This window comes from Phacochoerus africanus, chromosome 6 (assembly GCF_016906955.1).
Source record: "Phacochoerus africanus isolate WHEZ1 chromosome 6, ROS_Pafr_v1, whole genome shotgun sequence".
NCBI classification, from domain to species: domain Eukaryota; kingdom Metazoa; phylum Chordata; class Mammalia; order Artiodactyla; family Suidae; genus Phacochoerus; species Phacochoerus africanus.
The window spans coordinates 50,430,184-50,447,626 of record NC_062549.1 but is presented as its reverse complement, the minus strand read 5'-3'; the positions used below and the strand labels follow the sequence as shown (position 1 = coordinate 50,447,626).

General features: G+C 36.5%; 1 protein-coding gene across 1 annotated transcript in view; it reads right to left on the bottom strand.

Moving 5' to 3' along the window:
- The window catches only part of CNGB3 (cyclic nucleotide gated channel subunit beta 3), a 151,261-nt gene extending 134,021 nt beyond the window's left edge, over positions 1–17,240 (bottom strand). The window contains exons 1-2 of the mRNA XM_047782944.1: positions 17,130–17,240; positions 11,198–11,279 (exon numbers count right to left, since the gene is read on the bottom strand). Of these exons, the coding sequence (XP_047638900.1) occupies positions 11,198–11,279; positions 17,130–17,240 (193 nt within the window). The remainder of the gene's footprint in view (positions 1–11,197; positions 11,280–17,129) is intronic.
- Positions 17,241–17,443: the final 203 nt, after the last annotated feature.

The following is a 17,443-nucleotide window of genomic DNA, read 5'->3' as shown; positions in this document are numbered from 1 at the left end:
CAAGTCAGAGGAAGTAATTGCCTCCTCGAAGCTGCCTCTGTCCCCTGAATGGGTTTTCAGTTCCAGTTATCTACAAATTTTCTTACCATGAGCGCTTGCCACACAAGGTGCCCTGACTGTGTCTTCGTTCCTTGACAACTCAGCATTCTTAGGGATTTTCTTCATCATTTCAAACTATGGAGCATATGATAGTTATCTTTTTTTCTAGACTAAGTTTTCACAAATTTCACATCCCAGGTTTATTCTTTTCTCATTTCTTCCATTCATCATCACATTAGATATCATTTTTGAAAGAATATGTATTATTGAGTTGTGTCATTCTAATTGTATACTATATAAGAGTATTTCTTTCTGGACGAAGCAGAGAAATATGCTTGAGTAATTTTAATAAAAAGTTACATTCTTTTTTTGTTGTTGTATTTCCTGTATTCCCATTGTTACCCCGTGATTGATAATTGCCATGGCCAAGAACTAAAGGGTGGTTTCTTTTTTAAACAAGCTAGGATTTTCCTTCCTTTTTTCTGTCTATATTTAAAAAATTACTATATTTTTATTTATTTATTTATTTATTTATTTATTTATTTATTTTGTCTTTTTGCCATTTTTGAGCCACTCCTGTGGCATATGGAGGTTTCCAGGCTAGGGGTCTAATCGGAGCTGTAGCTGCCAGCCTACGCCAGAGCCACAGCAACGCGGGATCCGAGCTGCATCTGCAACCTACACCACAGCTCACGGCAATGCCAGATCGTTAACCCACTGAGTAAGGGCAGGGATCGAACCCGCAACCTCATGGTTCCTAGTCGGATTCGTTAACCACTGCGCCACGACGGGAACTCCATAAAAAATTACTATATTTTTAAATGGAGTTTTAGCTCTGGATTTCTGTTCAAATGAAGAGTTGGCTGAGATGCAGGCTAGGTCAATTTGGGTGGATGGTAGGGGACTGGTGGGGCTTGGGGGGCTTCTGCTGATCTGGTAATTTGCTGTACTGGAATGCTGCCATCTTGGCTGTGGAGAGCTATTTGGCCCAGAAGGTCCAGGGAAAACCCAACCTGTAGTCTGTTTGCAACACAAAGTCTGTGCTGGAGTGAAGAGGAAGGAAAGAATAAGGGGATAAAAAAATCCCTCTTGTCTAGGGCTGTTAATGCTTACAAATTTGAATAATATGGAGTACCAACATGTGGTTGGTTAGAGGTCACAGAATGGTAGTCTCAGCTAAATATTATAACTGAGCAGGACCCTATAGGGCCTTCCTGGGACAGACTCCTCTACTACGTGTAGAAAAACTGTAGCCTTCCAGGCCTTTCCTGAGTTCCAAACAGCAAATTTAATCAAAGTGAGAAAATTCAGAAAGAAAGAAAAACAATCAAGCAAGAAAAAATAATAATAGTTTATCCATTCAGCAAAGTCAAAGACTTTTATTTCCTCTTCAAGGGCTATAGATAATATTCTGAACCATATCTTTTGGATGGTTTTGCAGATACTGAAATCCCCACCAGGTGAGAGAAGTTAACTGCATGCTGCCCACAAGCATGTAGACTCCAGACCTGTTGATGTTGTTTGACTCCTGATTACCTCACCACCAACCAATCAGAAGAATTTCCACAAGCTGTTTACACAGGCACAACCCTTATTCTCACAGTCTCTTTAAAAACCTTTCCCTGAAAGCCTTTGGGGAGCTTGGGTGTTTTAGCACTAGCTGCCCTGGACTCCCTGCTTGGTGCCCTGCAGTAAAACCTGCACTTTCCTTCACCACAACCTAATGTCATTAGATTGGCTTTACTGTATGAGGGCAAGCAGACCCAAGTTTGGTTTGAAAATAATACAACAAGAATTCAGTTTTTTTTTCAGTGATTTAAAAAAGAGAATATTTAAAACATTAGAAAGTCAACATTCAAAAAATTGGAAATCTCAAGTTAAAATTTGTATTTGCAGTCTCTCTAGACTGAAGATGGAATGCTTGGCAGCACTTGACCTCATTCCCACATGGCAGTGATTAGTAGACACTTAATGGCCTCTGGGCTCTTTAGACAGGACATACACGATCCTCATTTATACTATTTGACTTCTATCAACCTTGGAATTTACCAACCTCAATGCCTCAATGCTAAATGCTTTACCTATGTTAATTAAATTCATACCCACAACCTAGAGATGACAGTATTTTCCTTATTTTATACGTGAGTAAACTGAGACTCAGAATTAAATATCCTGATGAGGTCACACAAAACTAGTAAGTAGTAGAGTTATAATTTGAATTCTTGTGTGTCAAACTCTAAAACCAGTGCTCTTCTAGTATAAAATGCTCTCTTTAGTATTAATTGCATGGTTGCTTGGAGTTAAAATTTCTTTTTTTTTTTCATTGTGACTTTTTAAAGTATGGAATATTTTAAAGCCATTTATGTTAGTTTTCTATTACTGTAGCAAATTACCACAAACTGTAGTTCTGTTAAGTCAGAAGTCTAAGACAGGTGGGAATCCTTTTAGAGGCTTTGGGAGGGAATCCATTTCCTCATCTTTTCCAGCTTGTAAAGGCTACCTGAACTCCTTGGTTCATGGTCCCTTCCCCTGTCTTCAGAATTCATCAGTTCAACCTTTGCTTCCATCATTCCAACTCCTTCTTCTGCCTTTGGCTCTCTTGCCTTCTTCTTATAAGACTGTTTCATTGCATTGAGCCCCCTTGGATAATGCAGAATTATCTTCCCATCTCAAGATCCTTAATTTAATAATGTCAGCAATTTTTTTTTTTAACGTGAGGTAACAAATTCATGGGTTTGGGGGGTTAGGGTGTGGATATATTAGAGGGGTTATTGTTCTGCCTACTATGCCATACCAGTTATGGGAACCCAACTTTGATCCACTTCCAAACAAGCAGAGTCACTTTACAGCATCATAAATCACTAGGTGAGTCATTTACATATCCTCTGCTGGAACCAAAACGTTTGTTTAAAGAAGCATTTAATGCATTATAAGTGAAGTGGAAGCCTAAGAAAGATGATTGTAATCAAAAGAGGACTTTAGTAAGTTATCTTTATTTGAATCCAAAATACATTGCATTCTTCATTTCCATGGCAGATATAAATTAAACCATGCTCTGCAGAAGATAAGAGTTCTATAATCAGAAATCAACATCTGCAGATATTATGACATTGCACCTGCATGTTTTGAAGTGAAGACACAAAAATACCAAGCATGTATAAGAGGCTATCTTTAAACACTAATAATTTTGCTTTTCAAAACAAAATATCTTAAATATAACTGTTATTCCTATTAAAGTTTTTTAAGACATGCTAAGCCTGCAAATTTAAATGAAACTATTTTTTTTCCTTCCCACTCAAATAGCTTCTCTGTTAAATGAAGCTTGTACAAAAGAGTTTTTATTACCAGCCATGAAAAACTAAGCTTACAATTATACTTTGAAAAAAAAAAATAGCAAAAATAAGAATGAACTTGAATCCCAAAGATATGATCCTTGATTACCTGCCATTAAGCCTATGTTTTTATGTGAGAACTATAGATTTGAAACCATTACTATTATAAAATAACTCCTAGTATTAAAATAATATAAAAAATATTTAGTAATAAATCTGAGCAAGGGTGAAAGATTTATATGCTGAGAACTATAAAACATTGATAAAGGAAATTGAAGAGTATTCTAAGAAATGGAAAAATATCCCATGCTCCTGGGCTGAAACAATTAATATTGTTAAAATGGCCATACTACCAAAGCAATCTATAGATATAATATCATCCCTATCAAATTACTGATATTTTTCATACAACTAGAACAAATAACCCTAAAATTTATATGGAACCATAAAAGACCCAGAATTGCCAAAGCAATCCTGAAGACAAAGAACAAAGATGGGGCATAACCCTTCTAGACTTCAGACAATACTACAAGGCTATAGTAATCAAAACAGCATTGTATTGGCACAAAAACAGACATAATGGAGCAATGGAACAGAATAGGGAGCACAGAAATAAACCCACAACTTACATTCAATTAATCTTCCACAAAGAAGACAAGAATATACAATGGAGAAAAGACTGTCTCTTCAGAAAGTGGTGTTGAGAAAGCAAGACAGCTGCATGTAAATCAATGATGTTAAAACATAGCCTCACGCCATACACAAAAATAAATTCAAAATAATTAAAGACTTACATTTTATAAGACATGAAATCATAAAATAGCAAGATGAGAATGTAAGCAAAACATTTATCTGACATATATCGTACCAACGTTTTCTTAGATTAGTCTTCCAAGATAATAGAAATGACAGCAAAAATAAACACATCAGGCATAATTAAAATTGTAAGGTTAATGGAAAAAATAAAATTCATTATAAAAAAAGTTATAAGGTTTTGCACAGCAAAGGAAACTATAAACAAAACAAAAATACAACCTAAAGACTGGGAGAAACTATTTGCAAATGATATGACCAATGAGGGCTTAATTTCTAAAATATACGAACAGCTCATGCAACTTAATACTGAGAAAAACAAACAATCCAATAGAAAAATGGGCAGAATAAAGGCAGATGGCCAGCAGCCACATGAAAAGATGTTCAACATTCGTAATTATTAGAGAAATTCAAATCAAAACTACAGTGAAAAAGAGAGAGAAAAAAGAGAAAAAGAAGAATTAGGATGGAGGAAACCACAATTGGAAAGCAATCACTTGAATAAGCCAGCATACACAACATAAAGATGTTAAAAAAAAAACCAAAACACAAAAATCATACAATGTGGGGAAGGAAAGTAAGAAAATATAGATTATTTTTTTTATTTTAATGATGTGTCTGAGCCTATATGACTATCAGGCTAAAGCAAGCAGATATAGGAAGGGGTTAACATACTTAAAAAGCAGGGCAACCACAAATCAAAACCAAACATTACTTTCACGAAAACTGAAAAGTACTCAAGCATAAAATAAATGGAAACCATCCAACTTCCCCTAAAAAGGAGAAAAGTTAAACATAGAATCAACTGGAAAACAAGGTTTAAAATGGCAATAAATATGTATCTATCAATAATCACCTTAAATGTCAACGGACTGAATGCTCCAATCAAAGGACGCAGAATGGCAGATTGGATAAAAAAGCAAAAACCTTCAATCTGCTGCCTACAAGAAACTCACCTTAGGGCAAAGGACACATATAGATTGAAAGTGAGGGGACGGGAAAAGACATTTCATGCCAATGGACAAGACAGGAAAGCAGGAGTTGCAATACTCCTATCAGACAAAATAGACTTTCAAACAAAGGCCATTAAGAAAGACAAAGAAGGGCTCTATTTAATGGTTAAAGGAGGCATACAAGAAGAGGATATTTACAATCATCAATATATGTGCCCCAATATAGGAGCACCCAGATACCTCCAACAAATACTAACCAACATAAAAGGAGAAATTGATGGGTGTGGGGAGCTGAGAAGATGCAGGGACTCAAAAAAAGGACCTTGCCTGATGGCAGAAAAACCTGAAGGCAGCTTCCTAACCAAGAAAGGGAGCTCACCTGAACGGTACAAGCCAAAGGTGGGCTTCCGGTCAGGATAAAAAGCCTACCTACATGGAACAAGCCGAGGGCAGGGCTCAGGTTACACAGCTCTCATTTTGATGTTTACAGGGAAGAATTGGGGCTTTCCTGGGAAAGCAATGTCCATGTTTGCGCCGGAGAACATGGATTGTTTCTTGGGTGACCTAGTCTTTCCTGCTGTTTTATTTGTTATTCAGTTTCCCTCAGTCTTTCCTGATTATTTACTTATTATTCTTATTTTCCATTCTTATTTTCCTGTGGTTATTTGTGATTTAACAAAGTTACAACAATAATATAATAAGAATTTCATCCTGAAGGACTTTCCCCTATTTAAATCCAACTTAGTTAAAACATGGTGTTTATCTATTAAGTAGTTATATAGTAAATTTTAGAGTTAGGATCTTAATGATGTTCATAAAAGTTAGACATATATTATCCAAAAAACCTAGCTGTGAGTTTTGCCTTTGATTTTAAAAGCTTTTAAGTGATAGCTAGTTTAGTTAAGTTGGTTTATATTTACTTACACTATCTCCCTGCCATAACGCTTTGAAGATAAGCACCAGTACACAAACAAGGTTTGTGAATGCCAAATTCTTGTGTCTATGGCCTCTTCAAAGTACTCACTAAGTTTAGTTAAGACAGAGATCTTAAAACGTGACGTATAGCTGCTATACCATGTAATAGTTAACCAATGTACTTTTAACACTGTAATGTAATCTGTAGTGAAAAATTGTCTACATAATCAACCACTGTTGCCAATAAAGTCCAGCACCCTGAAAGAAGGGACAAAGAGGCTGTCTCTGATACAAAAGCTGATGTCTGTCCATCTTCTTCGGGAAAGTGTACACTCCCTGGCCGCCGGAGCTGGCCTCTGGCAACAGATGGGAATACAATCATAGTAGGAGATTTTAACACCCCACTCCCATCAATGGACAGATCCTCAAGACACAAAATCAATAAGGCCACAGAGATCCTAAAGGACACAACAGAAACCTTAGAGACTTAGTTGACATTTTCAGGACATACCATCCAAAAAAATCAGAATACACATACTTCTCAAGTGCACATGGAACATTCTCAAGATTTGATCACATACTGGGGCACAAAGCTAACCTCAACAAATTTAGGATATAGAAATTATTTCAAGTATCTTCTCTGACCACAATGCCGTGAAACTAGAAATCAACCACAGGAAACGAAATGCGAAAAAAAAAAAAATGACTACATGGAGACTAAACAACATGCCACTAAAAATCCCATGGGTCATTGAGGAAATCAAGAAGGAAATTAAAAAAATACCTCAAGACAAAGAATAATGAAGACACATCCACTCAAAATCTATGGGGTGCCACAGAAGCAGTGCTCAGAGGGAAGTTCATAGCAATGCAGGCCTTCCTCAGAAAAGAAGAAAAATCTCAAATCGACAACTTAACCCACGACCCAAATGAATTAGAAACACAAGAACAAACAAAACCTAAAGTCAGCAGAAGGAAGGAAATCATAGAGATCAGAGAGGAAATCAATAAAACAGAGATTAAAAAAACAAGAGAAGAAATCAATAAAACCACGAGCTGGTTCTTTGAAAAGGTAAACAAAACTGTCAAACCTCTGGCTAGACTCCCCAAGAAGAGGAGAGGAAAAACCCAAATAAACAAAACCAGAAGTGAAAAAGGAGAAGTCACAACGGATAGTACAGAAACACAAAATACCATGAGAGAATACTATGAACAATTGTATACCAACAAATTTGACCACCTGGAAGAAATGGACAACTTTCTAGAGACTTACAGCCTGCCAAAACCGAATCAAGAAGAACTAGATCAACTGAACAGACCGATCACTAGAAATGAAATTGAATATGTCATAAAAACACTCCCCACAAATAAAAGTCCAGGACCAGAGGGCTTCACAGGTGAATTCTACCAAGCATACAAAGAGGCACTTATACCCATCCTCCTTAAACTTTTTCAAAAGGTTGAAGAAGAAGGAACACTCCCAAAGACATTCTATAATGCCACCACCACCCTCAGTCCAAAACCAGACAAAGACACCACCAAAAAAGAAAACTATCGGCCAATATATTTGATGAATATAGACACAAAAATCCTCAACAAAATTTTGGCCATCCGAATCCAACAACATATCAAAAAGATCATACACCACGACTGGGTAGGGTTCATCCCAGGTACACAAGGATGGCTCAACATAAACACATCAATCAACGTCATACACCACATTGACAAAAGAAAAGTCCAAAACCACATGATCATCTCAATAGATGCAGAAAAAGCCTTTGACAAAGTCCAACATCCAGTCATCATCAAAACTCTCACCAAAGTGGGTATAGAGGGAACATACCTTAACATAACCAAAGCCATTTATGACAAACCCACAGCAAATATAACACTCAATGGAGAAAAGCTGAAAGCCTTCCCACTAAAATCTGGAACAAGGCAAGGATGCCCACTCTCACCACTGTTATTCAACGTAGTCCTGGACGTCCTAGCCATGGCAATCAGACAAACAAAAGAAATAAAAGGCATCCAAATCGGAAGAGAAGAGGTAAAACTGTCACTGTATGCAGATGACATGATACTCTATATGGAAAACACCAAGGACTCAACTCAAAAACGACTTGAACTGATCAAAAAATCCAGCAAAGTAGCAGGATATGAGATTAACATTCAGAAATCAGTCACATTTCTGTATACTAGCAATGAAATATTGGAAAAGGAATGCAGAAATGCAATACCTTTTTAAATTCAATCAAATACCTGGGGATACACCTGACCAAGGACGTAAGGACTTATATGCTGAGAGCAATAAAACATTAATCAAAGAAATTAAAGAAGATGTGAAGAAATGGACAGATCTTCCATGCTCCTGGATTGGAAAAATTAATATTGTAAAAATGGCCTTACTACCCAGAGTGATCTACAGATCCAATGTAATCCCTGTCAAATTACCCAGGACATTCTTCACAGAATAGAGTTGTGGTTGCCAAGGGCGGGGGGAGGGAGCTTGGGGCAAATAGATGCAGACTGTTGCCTTCAGGATGGATTAGCAATGAGATCCTTCTGTGTAGCACTGGGAACTCTGTCTAGTCACTTATGATGGAGCATGATAATGTGCGAAAATAGAATGTGTACATTTTTGTGTAGCTGTGTCTCCATGCAGTACATTAGAAAAAAAAATTGTATTCAGGATATATCTATTAAAAAATAATAACAACAAAATAACTACAATGAAGTAGTACCTCATACTGATGGGAATGGCCATCATTAAAAATTCTGCAAATAACAAATGTTGGAGAGAGTGTGGAGAAAACAGAACCTATACTCTTGGTGGGAATGTAAATTAGATCAGCCACCATGGAAAATAATATGGAGCTTCCTTAATAAAATTAAAAATAGTGTTGCCATATCCTACTTATCAGCATATACCCAGAGAAAATTCTAATTCAAAAAGAGACCTGCCCCCCATGTTCATAGCAGCACTTTTTTATAATAGCCAAGATATAGAAGCAACCTAAATGTCCATTGAAAGATGGATGGATAAAGAAGATATGCTACATTTATACAATGGAATTCTACTCAGCTTTAAAAATAATGAAATTATTCTATTTGTAGCAACACGGATATACCCAGAAATTATCATACTAAGTGAAGTCAGAAAGAAAAATATCATATGATATCATTTATTTGTGGAATCTAAAATGTGATACACATGAACTTATTTATGAAACAGAACAGACTCAAAGACATAGAAAAAAACCTTAAGTTTACCAATGAGGATGGGTTTGGGGGATAGATAAATTAGGAGTTTGGGATTAGCAGATACTACTATACATAAAATAGATAAATAACAAGGTCTTACTGTAAATCACAGGGAACTTCACAATATCCTGTGATAATATCCTGTGTCAAACCATAGTGGAAAATAATATGAAGGAGAATATATATATATATACATACACACACACACACAATTGAAGAACCTAGATTTAGTAATCATTTGGCATGTAATATTAAACTGCATTCATGTTGAAAAATTTATTGTAGAACATTTTACTTTTTCTTTCTCATCAGGTAAGTAAATGCTGATGGTTTGGAAGACATTGTTTAACTGTCTTCTTGGCTGAGATGAAAATGCAAAAGAGAGAAGAGAAAACATCTGATTTGTACTAAAAAGGAAGTATTCTCTACATTATAATCAAATTATTAAAACCCTAGGGTTTGCTTTAAAATAAATAAGCAAATAAATAAAATAAAATAAACAAAGTGAAATTCTTCCCTCTTTTAATGTAATGTTGAAAGTGGGGAAAGAGGAGATCATGCAAATAGAAATATGAATTAACTTCAAAAATAGAATTTATAATGCTATCTTCCAAACTGGGAACATATTATTTTCCTATGGTTATTTAAGATTATTCTGTATATTTGTATTAAATTGTGATTTTCTTCACATAGGCCTTTTGTTTTTCTCTTAAATAAGAGTAGTTAAGTATGATGAAAGTGCGACCATTTCTTCAGCTTTTGATTGTGGGGCTACTCCTTTTGAGGAATTTTGTCATTTTTGTGTTTTCTAGGTGATAGTGTAGTGTTCATATATGAGAGAAATAGGAGAGGAGGCCCAGAAAGAGGATATGGGAATAGATTTCATTAGTTCCTACCAAGTCAGGTGAAGTAATTTAGATTTTGTCCTACAGGCAATATTGAGGCACTTAAGTTCCTTTAGAAGAGACTAGCAGAAACATGAGATCAAAATAGTGACTAATGGAAAGTAATCTGCTAATACTTTTAGGGCGAATGAAAAGGTGAGAGACTGGGTGAAATCAACATCCAGGAGAGATAATTTAGAGGTTGGGAATCATGTAGGCATGAGTTACTAATAAGAATAGTATTGGTGGTGGTGGGATTGGAAAGGAATGAAGTGGGTTAGAAGGCCATTATGAAAGGAAATTTGGTGACATATTTTCTTTAAAGGACAGCCTAGATTGAGGAATAAAGCATAAATTAGGTTTTGAGTTTGGAAGACCGAAAAAGTGATGGGAGCAGAAATAGAACTAAATCAGGAGAGGGAGCTTATTTGAAGGGGAAGATAAATAATTCAATTTTAGACATGATTTCTTTGGGAAGGCAGCAGAACATAAAGGTATATTTCTCCAGTGCTTACTTGGAAAATATTGGACAGGGTTTTAAAAAAGAAATTGGTCTGATATGAATTTAGAATCCTCAATGTAAAAATGAATGTGGTAGCCTTAGGAGCTGATGAGAATTTAAAGAGAGAAGAGCAGAGTTACAAAGATAGAACCTTTAAACATGTACAATCCACATCTGTTTTATTGGTTTTATAATACTTGTCTGAGGTTTCATTGTTCATTATATGCTTATGTTAACACCAACTTGGCATGTAATGTCCACCACTGTATCTCCAACCCATAGACCCATGCCTGGCACATAGTAGGTGATAAAAAGCATTGATTGAATGAGTGACTGAATAAAGAAATATTTTTTGTAAATATTCAGATCTTCAAATAGTCTCAAGTGCAACCCTAGATAATTTATCTAGTCAAGGACAAGTGTTTCATCGGACAACACATTTCAAAAAAATACATATTTTACTTTTTAGGTTTTTTAAATACAGATTTGGGTTTTTACCTTGGATTTTGGTGTGTGACTCTTGAGATGAGGCAGGGGGCATCTTGGTTTTGAGACACTTCTTTTCATTTTTGTTTTCTTCCTTCGAGAAAAAAAATAGAGGTTGTACATGTGGTTTTATATAACAGGAATGTTGAACGTAAAATGTAACAGAGTATTTCATTCCATTATCAAGCCAATCAGGAAAATTGATCATTTTTTAAAATATCCTAAAAAATGATATTTCTTGCACTTAAATGAATATTCTTTTCTCTACTATTGAAGAATCAACTTCATTCCCACAGTTTGTGTGTCACGGGCACTCTGTTTTTGTCAGTGTAGTTGCTGCATCTCTCTGGAATATTTCTCTCAATTCTGGTCCCAACTTCCCACAGCCCTAGCATTGGTCCTGGTCTAAGTCTTTAGTGGTGGAATATAAAATGGTGGAGAAAATAAAACACTTTATTGCCTTTACCCAGAGCTCTCTTCTTTTTTCTCTCCACTATTTGCCACTACCTCTTTATTCTTCTGAACATTTAAACTTTTCTTTGAAATGTAGGTATAGCTCACTGGATGTGGCCAATGTATACCTGAAGATTTTCCTATTGGGATGGAGTTACAACAAGATATAAAGTTAGAAGATAGAAAGCTTGACTCCCAAGCTGCTTACAGTCTAGTAGGGGGAACAAAAACGTAAAAATGGAACTGACACAAAATATTAAAGGTGATGAGACAATGTTTGTAGATGCTAGAGGTGGGGCATAAAGGTGGAATTGTCAATTATACTCAAGTTGAAGGGAAGGGAAGGACACTATTCAAAAAGAAAGGACTCTTGAATCTGCAAATCAAGACAAGATTTCTGTTTTTCAGATGGAGAAGGCATGAAAAATATGCCAGGCAGAGGATGCATGTTTACCAAAAACCTAAGGTGTGGTTGCATGTAGGTGAAGGAAGATTGCAGAAGTGCTTAGAAGGGAAAAAATGTGAGAAGATGAGGCTAGCAAAGTAGGAAGGGATGAGGACCTTGAGAGATTGTAAGCCTTGATATATATGAGTTTGACATTATTTATAGACACTGTATGTCAGAAATATTTTAAACTTGAAAGTGAATTAATCAGATGATTTAAGCCTCATAATAACCATGTGTTTTAGACAAGACAGCTATTCTTCTTCTTCTGTTATTGTTCTTCTTATATTATTCATATATTATTGCGTAGGAAATGACTAAGTGGCTAGAAAATATGATCTCTGGATATATTATGAAGTAGTAATAAAGGCTTCTGACTTCAATCAAGCATTTGTACATCATGCTATATTATTTATAAACATTTCCATCATATTTTTATGTACATATAAATGTAGATTTATGTGAATAATGTCTTATTCTGGAGCATGAGAGAGAGTTTAGATTAGTCTGAGTTTTCAGTTTTTGATTTAATGGTTATTGACAAAATTGAATTACTTATATTTTGGTTTGAGAATTAACTATTTGACACTTAAAATACAATGTAAATTGATTTATTCATTCCTAGATATTCTCTTGTAGGATTTAAATAATCTATTTTTATTTCAGAAACATGTTTATATGTCATTTTAAAAGGTTAAATTCTGCAGAAGAAAATAGGATTTCAACTCTGTGTCATTTTTAACATTTAGCATATTTGAAACAGGAAAAAAGTCTATTTTTCTTTTACCCACATGTTTCTGGAAAGAAGAGATGCAAGTAACTCCCCAAATATGACTTTTAAGATACATGATGCCAATAGACTTCCTGATTAACATCCATAAATTACAGCTGTCAGAGTGGCACAAGATTAATCCAAGAGTTGTTCTGCTTGTGTCTAGTCTGAGTAGCTCTCCAGTATTAACATTTCTAAAGGAAAGGTAACTCTTTAAGGAGTTTCTGCAATTTTTGCCTTCTCCCTAACATCCTTTTATCCTATAATTAAAGTCTTTGAAAAAGTTGATGTGACTACTCTTCCTCCTGTTTTGAACTGATATAACCTAGTGATTTAGCTCTTAGGAACAGATTTCAGAGAGAACAGGGTTCCAATCCAGACTCTGCAATGGGTTAGTTGTTTGTAAGCAGCAAATTATATCAGAGCCCACAAGAATTGTGAGAATTTAATACAATAATGCTTGGAAAGTTATAGCACCTTGCTTTGCAAGTAGTAATTTCTGTTAGCTATTTGTTCTCTAAGAGAAAAATGTATTAGCTATTTTTATGTGCTCTGTGAGAAAACAATCATGATAGTTGGCAAGGGTTAAACATCGTTGTAATGACTTTCCCAGAGAGAAATACAACAAGGATAACTGAAGTGAAGTAGCCAGATCAACATTTTTAAATATATAAGTAACTTTTATTTATTTTTTGTTGATTGTAATATTATATAGAACAATTTGGTCTGATTAACTTTTTTTTTTTGGTCTTTTTTAGGGCCCACACCTTCGGTAAACAGAGGCTCCCAGTCTAGGGGTCAAATCAGAGCTGTAACCAATGGCCTACACCACAGTCACAGCAATGCCAGATCCGAGCTTCATTTGCAACCTACACCACAGCTCATGACAACACTGGATCCTTAACCCACTGAGCAAGGCCAGGGATTGAACCTGTGTACTCATGGTTACTAGTCAGATTTGTTTCCACGGAGCCACAATGGGAACTCCTATACAGAACAATTGAAGGGCTGAAGAAACAAACTTAAGATGAAAAAAAGAATAAATAATTAGTTCAGAGACAAAGTTGAAAGATATTAAATAACAAAATATATGTCAATGGTGAAAAAAATACAATAAAAAAATGGTCAGGGAGTTCCCGTCGTGGCGCAGTGGTTAACGAATCCGACTAGGAACCATGAGGTTGCGGCTTCGGTCCCTGCCCTTGCTCAGTGGGTTAAGGATCCGGCGTTGCCGTGAGCTGTGGTGTAGGTTGCAGACGCGGCTCGGATCCCAAGTTGCTGTGGCTCTGGTGTAGGCCGGTGGCTACAGCTCCGATTGGACCCCTATCCTGGGAACCTCCATATGCCGAGGGAGTGGCCCAAGAAATAGCAAAAAAAAAAAAAAAAAAAAAAATGGTCAGAAGATCTAAATAGGCATTTCTTCAAAGAAGACAGAGGGTGGCCAAAAAGCACATGAGAAGATGCTCAACATCACTAATTATTAGAGAAATACAAATCAAAACTACCGTGAAGTATCACCTCACACCTGTCAGAATGGCCATCAAGAAAAAGCCATCATCAAAAAACATCAAAAAATAATAAATGTTGGAGAGGGTATGGAGAAAAGGGAAATTTCCTACACTATTGGTGGGAATGTAAATAACTTTTTTTGAGGTGGGGGCACACTCACGGCATATGGAGGTTCTCAGGCTAGGGGTCGAATCGGATCTACAGCTGCCGGCCTACACCAGAGCCACAGCAATGACAGATCTGAGCCGAGTCTGTGACCTACACCACAGCTCATGGAAACACCAAGTCCTTAACCCACTGAGCAAGGCCAGGGATAGAATCTGCAACCTCGTGGCTCCTAGTTGCATTCATTTCCACAGCGCCACGGCAGGAACTCCAGGATGTAAATAACTTTTAAAGTGTGAGATTATTTATTTTGACCTAAGAGTTAGAAAGCAGTCAAGGCCACTCTCACGAAGCCATGGTGAGCACATTCTCCTCACCTCCCCTTAACTGCAAAAACAGTCAATATTAATCAGAAAAGGAAGAGAACATAGGCAAAAGATTCTCTGACCTCAACCTTACGAATATTTTCTCAGGCCAGTCTCCCAAAGCAACAGAAATAAAAGCAAAAAAAAAAAAAAACCAATGGGACCTCATCAAACTGACAAGCTTCTGCACAACAAAGGAAACCAAAAAGAAATCAAAAAGACAACTTACAGAATGGGAGAAGATAGTTTCAAACGATGCAACGGACAAGGGCTTACTCTCTAAAACATACAAACAATTTATACACCTCAACAGCAAAAAAGCCAACAACCCAATGGAAAAATGGGCAAAAGACCTGAATAGACATTTCTCCAAGGAAGATGTACAGATGGCCAACAAGCACTTGAAACAATGCTCCACATCCCTGATTATTAGAGAAATGCAAATCAAAACTGCCACGAGATACCAGCTCACACCAGTCAGAATGGTCATCATCAATATGTCCACAAAGAACAAATGCTGGTGGGGGTGTGGAGAAAAGGGAACCCTCCTGCACTGCTGGTGGGAATATAAGCTGGCACAACCACCATGGAGAACAGTATGGAGATACCTTAGAAATCTATACATGCAACTACCATATGACCCAGCAATCCCACTCTTGGGCATATATCCGGACAAAACTCTCCTTAAAAAAGAAAGACACGTGCTCCCGCATGTTCATTGCAGCTCTATTTGCAATAGCCAAGACGTGCAAACAACCCAAATGTCCACTGACAGGTGATTGGATTGTGGTATATATACACAAGGGAATACTACTCAGCCATAAAACAGAAGGAAATAATGCCATTTGCAGCAACATGGATGGAACTAGAGACTCTCACACTGAGTGACGTAAGTCAGAAAGAGAAAGACAAATACCATATGAAATCACTTATATCTGGAATGTAATTTATGGCACAATGAACCTTTCCATAGAAAAGTAAGTCATGGACTTGGAGAATAGACTTGTGGTTGCCAAGGGTGGGGGGAGGGAGTGGGATGGACTTGGAGCTTGGGGCAAATAGATGCAGACTGTTGCCTTCAGGATGGATTAGCAATGAGATCCTGCTGTGTAGCGCTGGGAACTCTGTCTAGTCACTTATGATGGAACACGTAATGTGAGAAAAAAGAATGTATCCATGTATGTGTAACTGGGTCACCATGCTCTACAGTAGAAAAAAATATAAATAAATGATAAAAAAAAGAAAAGGAAGGCATATTTTCCCAGGGTCAACATTAGGTAATCTCACTATTTTTATACTCTAGGCTACTTTAAAACTGAATCATTAGACCATGTTATTCTAGTCCCCGAGGTACCCTCCTGCTTGTAGTTGACTTCTTTCATCCAGTTCTTTTGGATGGGAAGATAATTGTTGCTCTAAAAATTTTATGCAGTGCTTTTAGGTAAATCTAGTGAATAATTCATGAAAATTGTTATAGAAATAGTTGTGAGTGAATAGCGATCATGCAATTATCATGTGGACTTAAATCTGTCATAATAACACAAATTGTTAATAATAATGATAATAATTGACACTTAGGGAAGTCCCTATTATATGCCTTGTCTCTACTGTCTCTAGTTTGTATAACAAGACTACAAAGCAGTAATCATCATTTTATAGATGGGCGGACTTAGAACTTATGAAGAGATTTGTGTAGAGCAGGGTTCCTCCTATGTTGGCAATATTAAAAATCTTGAACTGGATAATTTTATGTTGTGAAGAGCTGTCCTGCACATTTTGGGACATTTAGTAGCATCTCTTGCCTTTACCATTTAGATGTCAGTAGCTTCCATACGCCTGAGCTGTGACAAATAAAAACTTCTTCAGACATTGCCAATTGTCCCTAGTACAAACTGCTCCTTATTGAGAACCCTTGTTCTAGAGAAATAACTGTTGAAATGTAGTTTACTAAGACCAGGATGTTTAACATTCTCTGTTGGAACCAGGTCACACAGCCAGGTTAACATCTGATAAATAATTTCTTTTTGGATGATGTTAGAAGTGAAAATCTGCAAAGTGAAATCTTAGTTGGCTTTTCCAAATCGTAGTGTCTTCTAAGTAGTTATCATTCCATTTTAAAGCCAATATATACAGAATCTACAAAATGATGGGTTGAACCCCAAAGACAAACAGCCCATGACCCAGATGGTAGCAGGTAAAACTGCAGAAAAATCATATATAACAGTGTTTATTAAAACCCATCCCCAGATAAGGAATGATGAGAATCAGGAGTGATTTAAGGAGTAGGAAACGTACCTGTCTTGTGGGTTGCTCCAACTCACTGCTCGGATCAGGACCTTGTTTATTCTCATTGTTCTCTTCACTAGGCTTCACCTTGTTAAATCTTATTGTCAGTGATTTAAACATCTTTGAGGTGGTTCTGAAAACCTCTGTTTTTATGACCCTGTGTCTTGAGGTAGAGAAGTGTACTTTGTTTTTCATTAGCAGACAAGCCAATTAGTGGTTTAATCAGGATTGTGCTCTGGATAATTCTTAGAAACAACTCTCTAGCTAGTCAGGGCTTTGGCTTAAAAGCAGCAAATTACTTCTGCTTCAGTGCTTTGAATTCT